This window comes from Scyliorhinus torazame, chromosome 1, assembly GCF_047496885.1.
Source record: "Scyliorhinus torazame isolate Kashiwa2021f chromosome 1, sScyTor2.1, whole genome shotgun sequence".
NCBI lineage: Eukaryota > Metazoa > Chordata > Chondrichthyes > Carcharhiniformes > Scyliorhinidae > Scyliorhinus > Scyliorhinus torazame.
In genome coordinates, this window is record NC_092707.1 from 107,950,125 (window position 1) to 107,967,929 (window position 17,805).

The 17,805-nt window shown below is 45.7% G+C and overlaps 1 protein-coding gene across 5 annotated transcripts in view; it reads right to left on the minus strand.

Annotated features, from left to right (window-relative positions):
• med15 (mediator complex subunit 15) overlaps positions 1 to 17,805 on the minus strand; it is a 226,421-nt gene that overhangs the window by 14,612 nt on the left and 194,004 nt on the right. For all 5 annotated transcript variants that reach the window (XM_072499563.1, XM_072499583.1, XM_072499591.1 and 2 more), the window contains 2 exons: positions 11,604 to 11,770; positions 9,060 to 9,158 (listed from right to left, as the gene is read on the minus strand). In XM_072499563.1, coding sequence (XP_072355664.1) covers positions 9,060 to 9,158; positions 11,604 to 11,770 — 266 coding nt within the window. The remainder of the gene's footprint in view (positions 1 to 9,059; positions 9,159 to 11,603; positions 11,771 to 17,805) is intronic.

A 17,805-nucleotide genomic window follows, 5' to 3' on the forward strand; every position in this document is an offset into this window, starting at 1 on the left:
TCACCATTGCCTTCTCCACCAGCTCTTTCATCATAGCCATCATTTCTTTCTGCATCTCCTCCATGTGCTTGGCAAACTGCTTTTTAAACTCCCCAGTCATCACCTCAGTCATTTTCTCCCCTTCCTTCCTTATGTCTTCCTGCACCAGTTCATACAAAAACTGCCCCTGGGACTGGGCATTAAATTCCAAAAAACCAAGCCACGAGCAGGAGCCATCCAACGTGCGACTTCTACTTACATGCTGCCACCGGAAGTCCCTGTCCTTTTATCTTTGAACTATTATCAGTTCTATCTTTTCCACTCCACTCTCCCACTTACAAGTTTAAAGTCTTGTGAACAATTTTATTTATCATTTCTGCTAGGGCCCTGGGTCGCAGACTGGCTCAGGTGGAACCAACCCAACAGTACATTTCCTTCCTGTGCCATGAAATGGAATCCTCTTTCCCCCACCACTCCTTCAGCCACAAGTTCACATTCCAAACCTGTTTATAGCCCAATTCCGATTTGCACATGGTTCAGGCAATAATCCAGAAACTATACACCTTGAGGCCCTGTCCTTTAGTTTAGATCCTAGTTCCTTGCACTCCAAACAGGACCCCTCGTCTATTCTTTCCTATGTTTTTGGTCCCAACATTGGATCCTCCCCCTCCATCATATTTTTTTCAAGCCAGTTCATGATGCCCCTCACCCTGACAAAAGGAAAGAACATACAATTTAAAATCTCAATCCCACTTACAAAGGATGCTTTCTGTTCCAATAACTGAATAGCCTACAAGCACCTCCTCCCTCCTCTACCTTGCACAGCCTCGTGCTCCAAGGTGACGTGGTTTACGTTCTAGCTGTCCTTCTGCCAATCTTTATCCTTATCCCCACAGGTACCTTGTGCATTGTACCTGTTGGATAAGTTCAATTTCTGCGGATCTGTGTTCTCCATCTCATCTGAATTGTCTTTACTTGTCACACGATTGGTCACATCAACCCCGTTCTGAATCTGTATGTGGTGTAATTAAGTCTGGCACAAGCTGTCCAGGTACTGCCCCCCTTCCCCCGCTGTGTCTCAGAGTATCTCCAATGTGCAATACAGTTTAATTAGATTCAATGATCTGATCAAAGCAATCTGAGGGACAATGGCTATCATTTTCAGGTCATTGTTCACTTTATATTGAGCAAACTCGCAAATTAGCCTAAGGCTGCCACTTTCAGACCAGAAAGTGGCCCAATGATCTACCTCAAATTACCCTGGAAAGACAAAATGTCTGAAAAATTTGAACATGTTACGCAAGCTATATTACCATGCAGTGGCTATGCAAGTGGTATTTTCCACTACAGGATACTGCCATTTGTCCAAAACGTCATTCTGCCGACCACACAATTGAGCAATGGCGTTTATGAATTTCAGTGACCGGTGATGATCATATATAGGCCATACGTAGCAGCAATTGGCTGATTGAATCAAACAGCATGTTCTTTTGGTTGTTTATATAAAAGGCAGAGTACAGACCTTATTCAACCAGCCTACACTTGCCAAACCAAAGCGTCTACTGTTAGGTGTGATTCCAGGATTGGGTAGCACTTGTTGGACAATCCGGAGTGCACCAATATCTACACTAACAACCAGTTTAAGACGACCAGTCAATTGCATAACATAGCTCATTTTTGCTTGCTAGAATTGACAAACTCATACCCAGGGACCTGTTCTCTATAAAATAAACGGAAAATGTTCAAGCTTTGCGAATTTTGTCAAATATCCAGGAGCTGATAGTTCTCTGTTCCTTTCTCATGGCAAAGTTTTGGCTAATTAGAGTTGACATTCCAATGAATCAGCACGTTTTCTCCTACAGTATAAACTGTTGTGTTTAAAATTTAGTATTCTTAGGTTTGTCCTGATGAGTAGAAAGCAAAAAGTTTCAGCAACATGTTTTCGTTTTCAGCAATATTCAAAAATTCAAATGATAGGTTAAGTTTTGTTACAAAGGGATTTAGCTTTTGTTCCAAAGGGATTTAGCTTTTGTTACAAAGGGATTTACTAAGTGTAAAGAAATCTTAATATAGTAATGCAGGGCATTAGCATGGCCACACCTGGAACACTATGCACAATTTTTGTCTCCTTACCCAAGAAAGGACATACCTGCCCGAGAAGGTGTGCAACAAAGGCCTGGGCTGGGATTCTCCGACCCGGCGCCGGGTCGGAGAATCGCACCCCACCGCCGGCTTCCCCATTCTCCGGCGCCGTTTTTCGGGCACCCACGGGATCACCGCCACGCCGGTCGGGGGCCATTGACAGCGGCCCCCCCCCCCGGCGATTCTCCGGGCCCCGATGGGCCGAGTCCCACCAGCGTGGATTACTCACCTCCCACAAGGCAGGACCTGGAAGGTGAATGTGCGGGGGCCATCCTGGAGGGGGAGGCGGGGGGATCCGACCCCAGGGAGGGCCCCCCACGCTTTCGGGGCCTACCGATCGGCGGGCTGGTTCAGTGGGGGCCTAATTTACTCCGCGCCGAGCCCCTGTAGGGCTCCGCCATATTGCCCGGGGGCCGGCGCGGAGAAGGGAACCCCCTTGCATGCGCGGAAATACGCCGGCCGTTCCACGCATGCGCGAACCCGTGCAGGGCGTTCCGCGCCGGCTGGAGCTGCGGGGACCGCTCCGGCGCCAAACTAGCCCCCGAGGAAGGTGAGAATGCCTCACTTTTGGGGGCCGTTGACGCTGGAGTCGTTGGCGCCGGTTTTCACGTCGGCGTGGGGACATAGCCCCATTATTAGAGAATCCTGCCCCTGGTTTCTGGGATGAAGGGATTGTTTTATGCTGAGGGTTTGTGGGGACTAGGCCTAGATTCCCCAGACTTCATTGAAACATATAAAATCATTGAGAATTTTGACAGAGCAGAAGCTAAGAAAATATTTCTCCTGGCTGGGGAATTTATGGTGTCAGAGTTTAGGACATTTAGGCCTCAGATGAGAAATGTCTTCACTCAAAATTTTGTGAATCGTGAGAGTTGTCTACCCAAGGGAACTGTGGGTGCTCAGACATTGAATTCATTCAAGAGAGATCAATAGGTTTGTGGATAATTGGGTAATTAAGGGATACAGGATTCGAGCAGGAGGTGTAGTTAAGGTAGAAGATTAGCCATGATCATATTGAATGGTGCAGCATGCTCGAAAGACTAAATGACCTACTCCTGCTCATATTTCTTATCTTCTTATTTCTCTTTTAAGCCCTAGGGTTTTAATTTTGCTACCAAGCCTTTAATGTCCTTCATCAAACACCTTTTGTCAAACACCACATACAAGGTCAACCCTCTCTATTGCTTCATCAAAGAATGCGATCAAGTTAAGAACATGATTTTTCATAAATAAATCTGTGTTGATGTTTTCTTTACTCTGTTTACAGGATGCATGCTAGTAGACCAGCATTTATTGTCCATCCCTAATTGCTCTCGGGAAGGTGGTGGTGCTGTCTTCAATTGCTGCTGTCCATATGGTGTACATACACCCACAGTGCTGTTAGGGAGGGAGTTCCAGGATTTTGACCCGCGACAGTGACGAAACGCTGGTATATTTTCAAACCAGGATGGCGAATGGCTTGGAGGTAAACCTGCACCTGCAGATGGTGGTGTTCATGTGTGTCTGCTGCCCTTGTCTTTCTAGGTGACAGAGGTCACGGGTTTAGAAGGTGTTGTCATAGGAGTTGTCGAAGGAACCTCTGCAAGTTGCTGGAGGGCATCTTGTAGATGGTACACACTGCTGCCATTGTGTATCGATGGTAGAGGGGGTGAATGTTTAAGGTGGTGGATGGGGTGCCAATCAAACAAACAGCTTTGTCCTGGATGGTATGGAGCTTCTCGAGTGCTGTTGGAGCTGCACTCATCAAGGCAAGTGGAGAGTATTCACACACCTGACTTTACACCTTGGAGATGATAAACAGGAATAGGGAGTCAGGAGTTGAGGTACTCACCATAGAATTCCCAGCCTCTGGTCTGCTATTGGAGCCGCAGAGTTTAAGACGGCTAGTCCAGTTCAGTTTCTGGTCAATGGTAATCATTATGTTGTTGATAGTGGTGGTTTCAACATTGATCAGTCCAAGCCTGAATGTTGTGTAAATCTTGCTGCATTTGGACATGGACTGCTTCAATATCGGAGGAGTCACAAATGGTGATGAACACTGTGCAATCATCAGCGGACATCTGCGAACATCTCCACTTATGACCTTATGATGGAAGGGTGGTTAATGATGAAGCAGCTAGGATGTTTGGGTCACTCACTCCCCTGAAGTACTCCTGTAGTGATGTCTTCAGTACTATTTCTGGAATAATGTCAGTGCTCATAGCCTTTGCAGTTTCCAGCGTGCCTTCAGTCCTTTCTTGATATCTGTGGGGTGAATTGAATTGCCTGAAGACTGGCATGTGATGCTGGGGACCTCTGGAGGACACCGAGATGGATCATCCAGCCGGAATTTCTGGTTGAAGATTATTGCGAATGCTTCAGCCTCGTCTTTTGGACAGATGTGCTGGGCTCCTCCGTCATGGAGGATGGGGATATTTGTGGAGCCTCCTCCTCTGGTGAATTGTTTAAATGTCCACCATTCACAACTGGATGTGACAGGACTGCAGAGCTTAGAACTGATCTGTTGGTTGGGGGAAATCGCTTAGCCCTGTCTATCACTTGCTGCTTATGTTGTTTAGCATACCATGTATTGTAGCTTCTCCTGGCTGACACCTCGTTTTTCAGTATGTCTGGTGTTGCTCCTGGCATGCCCTCCTGCACTCTTCATTGAACCAGGATTGATCCCCTGGCTTAGTGGTAATGGTAGAGTGGGGAATTATGCCTGGTCATGAAGTTACAGTTTGTGGCCAGTGTTGTAGCTGTACTGGAACAGGTTGGCTAGGGGTGCAGCTAGTTCTATATCATAGCATAGCATTTACAGAGCAGAAGGAGGCCATTCAGCCCATCGAGTCTGCACCGGCTCTTGGAAAGAGCACCCTACCCAAGGTCAACACATCCACCCTATCTCCATAACCCAGTAACCCCACCCAACACTAAGGGCAATTTTGGACACTTAAGGGCAATTTATCATGGCCAATCCACCTAACCCGCACATCTTTGGACTGTGGGAGGAAACCGGAGCACCCGGAGGAAACCCACGCACACACGGGGAGGATGTGCAGACTCCGCACAGACAGTGACCCAAGCCAGAATCGAACCTGGGACCCTGGAGCTGTGAAGCAATTGTGCTATCCACAAGGCTACCGTGCTGCCAGTTCTGGAGCACAAGTCTTCAGTACTATTGCAAGGATATTGTCAGGGCCCAAAGCCTTTGCAGTATCTTCAGACTTTCCTTGATATCATGTGCAGTGTTTTGAATTGGCTGAAGACTGGCATTTATGATGCTGGGGATCGCGGGAGGAGGCGGAGATGGATTATCCACTCGGCACTTCTGGCTGAAGATTGTGTCAAATGCTTCAGCCTTGTCCTTTGATATGATGTGCTGGGTTCTTCCATCATTCAGAATGAGGATAATTGTGGAATCTCCCCTTCAAGCGAGTTGTTTACTTGTTCACCACCATTCCGGGCTGGATCTGGCAGGACTGCAGAGCTTGGATCTGATCTGTTGGTTGAGGTATCTCTTAGCTCTGTCTGTGTAGCAGCTTCATCAGGTTGACCAATTTTTTTTTAGTGTGCCTAGTGCTGCTCCTGGCATGCCCTCCTGCATGTTTCATTAAACCAGGCTAGACCCCAGACTTGATGGTAATGATAGTGTGTGGAATGTGTCTGGCCTTGAGATTACAGATTGTGGTTGAATACAATTCTGCTGCTGCTGATGGCCCACAGTGCCTCCTGGATGCCCAGTTTTAAGTTGCTCGATCAGTTCAAAATCTCCCATTTAGCACGGTGGTAGCGGTACACAACATGACTGAGGTATCCTCAATGTGAAGATGGGACTTCATTTCCACAAGGACTATGCGGTGGTCACTCCTACCAATACTGCCATGGACAGATGCATCTGTGACAGCAAGATTGGTGAGGACAGGTTCAAGTAGGTTTTACCCTCTTGTTGGCTCTCTTAACATCTGCCAAAGACCCAGTCTTTAGCAGTCATGTCCTTTAGGACTTTGCCATCTCAGTCAGTAGTGGTGCTACCGAGCAATGCTTGGTGATGAACATTGAAGTCCTCCATCCAGAATAATTTTGTGCCCTTGCCACCCTCAGTGTTTCTTCCACTTGGGTGTACACCAAGGAGTACCAATTCATCAGCTGACGAGGTTGGTAGGGAGGTAAACAACAGGTTTCCTTTCCCCCGATTGACTTAATGGCATGAGACTTCCTGATGTCCTGAGTCGATGTTGAGGACTCCCTGGGCAACTTCCTATCGATTATACACCACTGTGTTGCCACCTATGGTGGGTTTGTCCTGCTGGTGGGACAGGACATACCCAAGGGAGGTGATGGTGGTGTCTGTGACATGGAATGTGGTGACTAGGGGCTTTTCGCAGTAACTTCATTGAAGCCTACTTGTGACAATAAGCGATTTTCATTTCATTTCATTGTCTGTAAGGTATGATTCCATGAGTATGACTATGTCAGGCTTTTGCTTGACTGGAAAGCTCTCCTGATTTTGCCTCAAGCCCCCTGACGTTACGAAGGACTTTGCAGGGTCAAAGGGCTGGGGTTTTCCCATCGTTCTTTCCTCGGCCTAGGACGATTCTGGGCAATCCGTCTAGTTTTATTCCATTTCAGAGGTCAGTTTAAGAGTCAACTGCATTGTGTCGGTCAGGAGTCGTATGTTGACCAGACCAGGTAAACACGACAGATTTAGTTCGCTAAAAGACATTAGTGAATCAGATGAGTTTTACGACAATCAACAATGGTTTTGTGGTCACCATCTGACTAGTTCTTAATTCCAGATTTATTAATTGAATTTAAATTTCACCAGCTGCTCTGGTGAGATTCAAACCCGTTTCCCCAGAGCATTAACCTGGGCCTCTGGATCACCAGTCCAGTGCCATTGTCACAACATCACTGCCTCCCCCTACTTTCATTGAGTAGCCCATACTTTTAGAATGCCAATTAATTCTGTCCTGATTAATATCTGAAAGATTTCCCCCCTCAGTGTTAGGTTAACTAGCCTCTAGTTGCTGGGTTTAATTTATTTCCAACTTTTTAGACAGGGGCATAACAATCCTCCAGTCCTCTAGCACCAAATCCCCATCATTATGGCCACAGCCGTTGCAACTTCCACCCTTATCTCCCCTTCAGTATACCAAGATGCATCGGACCCTGTTCTACTGTGAGGAGCGCCAACATTTTAAGTTCCTCCTCTTGATCAAGTTTATCCTATCCATTATTGCAACTGTCTCATCTTTGTGCTGCTACAGTGGTAGCAGCACCTTCTAGATGGAATGTTGGAACGAGAGAGAGACAAGCTGCACCAAGATAATGATCTCAGATATTTATGATGGTAAAGGGCTAATAGAACCCAGAAAACAAGCTGACAGCAGATACCAGACCCACGCAGGCATGGCAGGAAAATGCCATCTGTGTCAGGTACCAACGTTAGGCCCACTTGTTTGGAACATGATAAACATTTAAAGAAAGCAAGTTACTGGGAGGGCTCTAAATGGTTAGGACTATTAGGTATCCTTGGTTTCGGGCTATATTTTGTGATGTAACAATTGCTACCCTGATAATGGACAAATAGTCAAAGACAGATGGTGTTGGGGGGCTGTAGGGTTGGAACCCAGGCAAGTTATGATATTGTGTACTTTTATAATTAGATAATGGCGTGGCGCAGTGGTTAGCACTGCTGCCTCACGGCACCAAGGACCCAGGTTCGATCCCGGTCCCGGGTCACTGTCCGTGTGGAGTTTGCAAATTCTCCCCATGTCGACGTGGGTCTCACCCCCAGAACCCAAAGATGTGCAGGCTAGGTGACTTAGCCACGCTAAATTGCCCCTTAATTGGAATAAAAAAGAATTGGGTACTCTAAAAAAAAATTAGATAAGGTTTCGGTTGCAAGCCAGTGATTAGTTTAGTGAATCTGAACTTTTTTTAAATCCACCGTAAAGATATAAAAAGAGTGATCGTCTGTGTGTGTGCGTCTATGTGCACGCGTGCGCCTATCTGTGCGCGTGTGCCTACATGTCTCTGACACGTGCGTCTCTATATGTGCGTGTATCTCGGTGTGCGCGACTCTACGTGTTGGTAATTATTTTTACCACTTTAGCTCCAGTAACTCAAGAGTATTCTACAAACGTCAGTGAGGGCAATAAAACATTTAGTACATCAGGTTTTCCATCTACCTTCACAAGATCATCTCATTTTGGTTCCTACTCGGCTCCAAACTTAATTTGAGTACTTTACTATCTTTATGTTTATAATATGTTTACATCAGTTACTAAATTAATTCTTATTCCCATTTTTAGATCTCCACTGTATTTTCCAAGTTCACCTTGGTTCTTGTGTTCAATTGTAAGCATATAGTGAGCATTAACTGGTGATTCAAAACCAGACAGAGACTGAAACTGTGGCATTGTGGTTTGGAGATGCTTGATCATAATGTGTAACTGTACATAAATGCTGTAAAAAAGTGAGTAAAGCTTAGCACCAGTTCTAGCCTTCACCAACTGGCTTTCTGGCGTAAAGCAGTGTGGATCCATAATTGTGTGCACATCAGGAGTGCTATTTGCATGGAGATGTAATCTGTTTCTCTAGACAATTACACCTTGTAGTATAACATACACAGAAAGAAGTCTTACAACACCTGGTTAAAGACTCACATTCAAAGTATCATCTTGCATCATTGACCTCTAAGACTTAATTACCTGCAAAGACTTTCATTCAAAGTATCGTCTTGCATCATTGACTTTGTCCATATATGTGTTTCTGAAACCCACCTATTCATTCACCTGAGGAAGGAGCTGCACTCTGAAAGCTAGTGATTCAAATCAAACCTGTTGGGACTTTAACCTGGTGTTGTAAGACTTCTTACTATGCCCATCCCAGTCCAACGCCAGCATCTCCACATCATGCACAGAAAGAGTTCAACCATCTCCTCACTCTCTTACCATACTGCTGGGAGTCATCTGTCCATTGAGGGCTCTGGTCTGGGTAGTCAGCTGGAACGCTCAGCTGCAGTGGGGGGACACTGGGGAGACTCTTATCATCTGATAGAAAAGAGTAGATCAACATTAATTCAAGTAATCAGCAGCAAGCTCTTCTATCTTGAAGGAATTATGTTGCAACACTGTCATACGAACACACAAATTAGGAGTAGGGCTAGACTCCTCGGCCCCTCGAGCCTGCTCTGCCAATCAACAAGATCATGGCTAATCTGATTGTAGATTCAAACCCACATTCAAAGAGTCATAGAGGTGTACAGCATGGATACAGGCCCTTCGGCCCAACTTGTCCACGCCCCGTTTTTACCACTAAGCTAGTCCCAAGTGTGGCCTTACTAATGTCTTGTACAACTTCAGCAAGATGTCTCAACTCCTGTATTCAATGTTCTGGCCAATGAAACCAAGCATGCCGTATGCCTTCATCACCACCCTGTCCACCTTTGACTCCACTTTCAAGGAGCTATGAAACTGTATTCCTAGACCTCTTTGTTCTATAACTCACCCCAACTCCCGACCATTAACTGAGTAGGTCCTGCCCCGATTCGATCTACCAAATGCATCACCTCACATTTATCTAAATTAAACTCCATCTGCCATTCATCAACCCACTGGCCCAATTGATCAAGATCCCGTTGCAATCCTAGATAACCTTCTTCACTGTCCACTATGCCACCAATCTTGGTGTCATTTGCAAACTTACTAACCATGCCTCCTAAATTCTCATCCAAATCATTAACAAATAACAGCGGACCCAGCACTGATCCCTGAGGCACACCGCTGTTCACAGGCCTCCAGTTTGAAAAACCCTCTACTATCACCCTTTGTCTTCTGTCGTTATGCCAATTTTGTATCCATTTGGCTACCTCACCCCGGATCCCGTGAAAGTTAACCTTGTGCAACAACATATCATGTGGTACCTTGTTAAAGTTCAGAGAGACAACGTCGACTGCACTTCCCTCATCTACCTTCTTGGTTACCCCTTCAAAAAACTCAATCAAATTCGTGAGACATAATTTTCCACTCACAAAACCATGCTGACTGTCTTTAATCAGTCCTGGCCTCTCTAAATGCCTGTAGATCCAGTCTCTCAGAATACCTTCTAACAACTTGCTCACTAGATGTTAGGCTCACCCGTCTGTAGTTCCCAGACTTTTCCCTGCGGTCCTTCTTAAACAAAGGCACGCCATTTGCTACCCTCCAATCTTCAGGCACCTCACCAGTGGCTGTCGACGATTCAAATATCTCTGCTCGGGGACACGCAATTTCCTCCCTAGCCTCCCACAATGTCCTGGGATACATTACATCAGGGCCTGGGGAATTATCTACCTTGATGCACTTTAAGACTTCCAGCACCTCCTTCTCTGGAATATGTACACTCCTCAAGATATCACTACTTATTTCCCCAAGTTCTCTAACATCCATGCCTTTCTCAACAGTAACTACCAATGAGAAATATTAATTTAGGATCTCACCCATCTTTTGTGGATCCGCACATAGATGACCTTGTAGATCTTTAAAGGACCCTACTCTCTCCATCGTTAGGCTTTTGCCCTTTATGTATTTGTAGAAGCTCTTTGGATTCTCCTTTGCCTTATCTGCCAAAGGAATCTCATGTCCTTTTTTTTGCCCTCCTGATTTCTCTCTTAACTCGACTCCGACAACCTCTGTACTCGTCAATGGATCCACTTGATCCCAGCTGCCAATGCGTGTCATGTGCCTCCTTCTTCTTTTTGACCAGGGCCTCAATATCACAAGTCATCCAGGGTTCCCTACTTCTACCAGCCTTGCCCTTCACTCTAAAAGGAATGTGATTACCCTGAACCCTGGTTAACACACTTTTGACAGCCTCCCGCTTACCAGCAGTCCCTTTGCCTGCCAACAGACTCCCCCAATGAACTTTTGAAAGTTCCTGTCTAATACCATCAAAATTGGCCTTGCCCAAATTTTGAATTTTAAATTTCCTGCCTGCCCTCAATAACCTTTCACTCCCGTGTTAATCAAGAATCTATCAACTCTGAAAATTGACTTTGCATCCATTGCCTTTTGAGGAAGAGATTCATGACCCTCAGAAACATTCTCCTCATCTCAGTCTTAAATGAGCGACCCCTTATTTTTAAAGAGTTCTCCTAAAAGAGGAAACATCCTCTCCACATCCACCCTGTCACTACTCCTCAGGATCGTAAAGGCCTCTTCTAATCTCTATTGGATAGAAGCTAATCTTATATCCACTCTCCAATCTTTCCTCAAAACAAACCACCCATTCCTGGTATTAGTCTGGTAAATCTTCTCTGAACTGCTTCAAACACATTTACATCTTTCCTTAAATAAGGAGAATAATGCTGTACACATCATACCCTCTCATCCACAAGAACATACTTCAAATAACCAGCTAATCTCACAAAGGCAAAGCAGTTTAATAATTTCAAACAGCATGAAATCGAATAATCAAAGAGTCACTGCATACTGATCAGAACATCTGTCTCTACTCACCTAATTTGCATATGAGATGGACTGTTCCATTATTACTGCAATGAGAAGGGTCCAAATTCACCAGGAATTTGGGATTTAATCGTGCGACCTCACCCTGTAAAACATTGGGAATAGTCTGCCTCTCATCCTCATCGTGTTTGCGTTTCCGTGGGGATATCAGAGGGGCTCTGTATGGAAGAGATGATCAATGTTTAGTTGGGTAGGATGGTGAACTGAGTGCTGCTGTGTTTTGAAGCTTGCTTTTTCTGGAACTCTTCTATTTTACAGACAGAACTCGAGAACAAACACTGCCTTAGCCTTACTACTCTAAGAGTCATGCTTGCTATACATTTCCCATTCCTGGGGGTCCCTTAATATGCTGATCATCATTTGTGACCAACCCTTCCATTTACTTGTAGCTTCTGACATACCTGCTGTTGCACCCACCTCTCTGAGCTTCCATTCATCACTTGGGATATAATGGCAGGGACAGGGCCTGTGACTCAGGTATTGCTCACCATTGTGGCTGACACCAAGTTGGCCAGTAATATTGGACTGGACAACTTGACAACAGGGTCGAAAGGTTTTGGTGTTATGACGGCAAGAAGCACAATCACAATGAAGCAAAAAGTCCCTGTTCCACAATGTGCTGCTTTGTGAAGAAAGTTAATGACTCAAACACTGTGTGGATTAAACAAAAGCAACATTGTAACAAATAGATCAGGAGCATTAAACATAACTGCACAACACCACCATGACTGACATTGCTCAAAATGGTGTGCTGAGGCAGGGTTAAAGAGACAACCTGTGGACTGCAGCACTCAAATTTTCAGAAAGAATATGCAACGACAGATCTTGAGCCTCTGAATCGCTATCTGCTCTGTTACCTCCAGCTCGTTGATTTTTATTACATAATCCACATCTCTGCCTGGTGACTGAGCCTAGTCAGATCCCTCCAGCTTACTGCACATCGGTGAACATCATTGCACACTGCTGTCACCTGCAAATTCAGACAATATTCTGTGACAATGAATGATAAAGACTGGCCCCCTTGGAATTTCACTAATTATTTCTGCTGCCTTGCTATGCACAATCATTCTTTTTTATGTCTACTAATCACCTACACAGCAATCCAGATGGATTCTTTGTAACTATCTAATTAGCACACGTCGGTTTTGTGAGAAGTAACTTGGGCCTTTGTGACATCCACATCAGCAACATTTGTTCCTTTATACATTAATCCCAACTTTATTTTTATAAACAGAGCCAAAACAACTTATTGGTCACATTGATGGAAAGTATAAGCAGGTCACCCATCCATCCATACTGGTAGGATAACAATGGAGGGCTCTGAATGAATGACTGACCAATCAAAGTGAGCTCTCAAGACTCACTGAAAGAGAGCCTATTTATACATTGGAGGAACAATGTCAGATGACTTGCTCTAAATCCATCAACTAAGATTGTCATGTGATCCGTATGCTCCTAGACCAATAGATGGCCGTGTTCATAGAATCAGAGAAGTATCATAGGATCCCAATAATGCAGGAGGCCATTCGACCCATCGAATCTGCACTGATTCTCCGAAAGAGCACTCTACCTCGACCCAATTCCCCACCTTATCCCCGTAACCCCACCTGGGACAATTTAGCATACCCTATCTACCTAACCAGCACCTCTTTGGACTGTGGGAGGAAACTGGAGCACCCGGAGGAAACCCACACAGACACAGGAAGAATGTGCAAAGTCTACACAGACAGTGACCCATAGTCGAAATCAACCCGGGTCTCTGGTGATGCGAGGCAACAGTATGCTCTTACAGAAAGATTAATAAATGTATTTAAAAATAGGTGTTTTCTATTCTCAATTTTCTAAAAATATTTTTGTTGAACATTTTTCATAGATACAAAACAAATAAACACCCCAAAACAAAAAACACTGTCCAACTTTGCAGGCTTGAACAAGCGATTATCCCGAATCAGAGCCATCTCCAACCCTGCCCCCAATTCCGAAAGCTTGTGATATTGAAACAAACCTGTTGGACTTTAACCTGGTGTTGTTAGACTTCTTACTGTGCCCAATTTAAAGTGCTGCCTTATTTGCCTCCATATTTTTACCGTGGCCACCACCACCTGATTCCCTGAAAATTCTTTCCACGTTCGCTGCCCAGTAATAATAAATCAGGTTCGCCAAACCCCCCCGACCTCTGGGCCACCCTCTGAATCCTCACCACCGTACCCTACCAAATGAATGACAAATTAAGCTCTTCCACCCCACAAAGACCACCTCAGGAAGGAACACCAAAAGGCACTGAAATGAAAACAAAAACTTTGGGAGGATATTCATCTTTACCAACTGCACTTGGAGTCTGTCCAGCTCTGCAGGTCCGCCAGTAAAGGCGGTAGAAGAGGATTCTGGGAGAAGTCAACTCAGTCACCTCAATTGTACTGTGGGTAGCCGAAGAACTGGTGTCAAGTAGCAGTTAAGCCTGAAACACTACATTAGTGGTTCCCTCCCTCCTCCTCTAACCAAAAAAAAAGGCACTGTGAGGAGGACAGCAAGTTAAAATTCTAATATCTTTCTTAAGTGTACAAGGGCAGAGATGACAGTTAAGGCTGTGATATGCTCCTCCTGCCAGATGTGGGAGATCAGGGAGCTTTCTAGCATCCCTGACGACTACGTCTGCGGGTAGTGTGACCAACTGCATCTCCTCACAGATGGCGTAGTTCGGTTGGAGCAGCAGCTGGACTCATTGCGAAGCATACAGGGTGCAGAGTGTGTGATAGACACTAGCTTCAGGGAGGTGATCACACCACAGGTTCAGACAGGTAGATGGGTGACCGCCAGGAGATGCAGGCAGGTACGGCAGGAACCTCCTGTGGCTATTCCACTCTCAAACAGGTATACAGTTTTGGATACTGTTACGGGAGGTGGAGGGAAGAGATAGCCTCTCAAGGGAAAATACCAGCAGCAGCCAGGCCTGTAGCACCACAATTGGTTCTGCTGTAGAGCAGAGTCGGGCTAAGTCCAAGCGAATGATAGTAGTAGGAGACTCGATAGTCAGGGGCATAGACAGGTGTTTCTGTGGCTGCAAATGGGACTCTAGGATGGCGTGTTGCCTCCCTGGTGCCATGGTCCTGAATGTCTCTGAACAGGCCATCCTGAAAAAAAGAGGGTAAACAGACCGATGTCATTGTCCACATTGGTTCTAATGACATAGGCAGGAAGAGGGAAGAGGTCTGCAAAGACAATTCAGGGAGTTGGTCAGGAGCTAAAATGAAGGACCTCTGCAGTAATCTCAGAATTACACCCGGTGCTACGCTAGTGAGGCTTGGAACAGGGAGATAGTACAGTTGAACACATGGCTGAAGAGCTGGTGTAGGATGAAGGGCTTTAGATATATGATATTTTCTGGGGAAGGGGGGACCTATGCAAGAAGGACGGGTTGCACCTGAACTGGAGGGGCACCAATATCCTGGGCAGGAGGTTTGCTAGTGCTGTTCGGGAAGGTTTAAACTAGTGTAGCAGGGGGGTGGGAACCGGGACAGCAGCCCAGTAAGTGTAGAGACTGGGGAAATAAGTGAGACTGAGATAAACACTGCACAGAGTAAGAGCAGGCAGAGGGAAGCCACAGGGCTCAGCTGGTCTGTAGGTCTGGAGTGCGTTTGCTTCAATGCAAGTATAACAGGTAAAACAGAGGACAACACAGTGGCTAGCACTGCTGCCTTACGGCGCCAAGGTCCCAGGTTCGATCCCGGCTCTGGGTCACTGTCCGTGTGGAGTTTGCACATTCTCCCCGAGTTTGCGTGGGTTTCACCCCCACAACCCAAAGATGTGCAGGCCAGGTGAATTGGCAACGCTAAATTGCTCCTTAATTGGAAAAAATGAATTGGGTACTCTAAATTTATAATAAATAAAACAGGTGAAACAGATGAACTGAAAGCCTGGAGAGTGGTGAGAGTTTGGAATGCGCTGCTATAGGATGTGGTGGAAGCAGGCACAGTAGCAACATTTAGAGGCATCTTGATGGATACATGAATCGGGAGGAAATAGAGGGATACAGACCGAGTGAAGGGCAGAAGGATTTTTTTTTAGTTAGCGCATCATGATCGGCACAGGCTTGGAGGGCCTGTTCCTGTGCTGTACTTTTCTTTGTTCTTAACCTTGCTCACCATACTCAAAGTTCAGTTTGCGTATCCCCAGCCACCTGTACTCCCAAATATCTAAAATGAGAACTTGTCAGGTTGAACGGCAGTACACTCCACCTTCCCTGGTGGAGTGACCGGAAAACATACACTTTTTTCACTTTAACAGCCTCATTATGTTCCCCCATCATGGGAACCGAGTCAGTGATGTACAGCAACAGGTCGTCAGCGATACCCTATCCCTCCCCCCCCACCCCAAATTATTCAACTCCATTTGTCCGACTTCCTCAAGGTGATGGCCAATGGCTCAATCACCAACTCAAATAGGAGAGGGGACAGAGGATACCCTTGCCTCGTTCCCCTAAACAACCAAAAATAACCTAAGCTTACATTGCTCATCCAAACACTGTGGCCACTGGTTCCTTGTACAACTTACCCCACGACACAAACTTGGGTCCAACCTGAAATGCTCCTACACTGCGAGCAGGTACCTCCACTCTAAGCTATCGAAGGCCTTCTCCGCCTCTAAAGCCACTGTCACTTCTTGTTCTCCCCCCTGCCTGAGACAATACCACATTCAGTAGGTGCCGCACATTGAAAGACAATCGCCTAACCTTAACAAAACACATTTTGATCCTCCCCAACCTGTGGGAGCCACCCCTCCAACCTGAGCGCCAGCACCTTGGCCAAAATCTGTGCATCAACATTCAACAATGAGATTGGTCGGTATGACCCACATCTACTCTCAGTTCTGACTAATGTAGAAGATAACGTTACTTTGTCTGGTGATAAACCATATCAATACATGATTTCTGCATTGTTAAATCACTTTTCTTGTTATGTTACGCATTATTCAGCAACCCTCATCTCATCGGCTCGATCAACTCCTCAAAAAATTCCAGTGGCGTGGTCAGAAAGCACAAGTCACTTCAGGATCTTGTGCTGTGCCTCACTTAACCATCTCACCCTTCTGAAATGCTCTCCCTCATCAAAGGCTTGAACTCTTTCCCCACAATTGAAACAAGGCCCCTTGATGCAACGTGGCGTGTCCCTTATCTGTTTTTCATCAGATGCCTCAAGCATATAACTCTTCCATTAGTCAGATGCTGGGCGATGGAAGTGAGCGGTGAAAGGTTTCGGTATATGGCCTTGCATTCTTGTCAATTGCCTACCACCAGCATCAGCGGCTGATACTAGATCAGTCGAAGCCCAGACCTTGAACATCCTACATCTTGCCTTATAATATGGAAAGGCTCTACTGTTCCTTATACACTTTACTGAATTTGGGCATCTCACTCCCCATGTTCTTCAATCGCCAGTCATAATTTATTAATTCTATCAGCTCCACCACCCGCCCTCACGCATTGGTTCACTGGTCAACAGCTTCGCGAGCACCTGCTCATGTCTCTTACTCCTGCTGTTAGTACTTTGTTCTGTTTTTATATTTTCTGCTTTCAGATGGCCTTTCTTGGTCCACTACTGCCTGGCATTTTAGCACAGGGCTAAATCGCTGGCTTTGAAAGCAGCCCAAGGCAGGCCAGCAGCACGGTTCGATTCCCGTAACAGCCTCCCCGAACAGGCGGCGGAATGTGGCGACTAGGGGCTTTTCACAGTAACTTCATTTGAAGCCTACTTGTGACAATAAGCGATTTTCATTTCATTTCATTTGTACCAGCGCATTTCAAAATTTTATATCCCCTTTTCTTTCCGTCTGTTTGACTGTTTGATGCAGAATGTACAGCACAGAATCAGGCCATTTAGCCCAACTGGGCGAGGTCAGTGTTTATGCTCCACAAAAGCCTCCACCCTCCCTACTCAGTCACACCTCAACAACGTATCCTTCTATTCCTTTCTGCCTCATGTGTTGATTATCTAGCTTCATCTGAAATGTATCGATGTTAGTCATCTCAGCTACTCCCTGTGATTGCAAGTTCTACATTGTCCTTCCTCTGAGTAAAGAATTCTCTCTTGAATTCACAATTGCAATTGTTAGTGATTGTTAGAGAGAGCGGATCCTAACTTTGCACTCACCCACAAGAGGAAACATTTTCTCCAGGTATAATCATCCTTTCGCATTC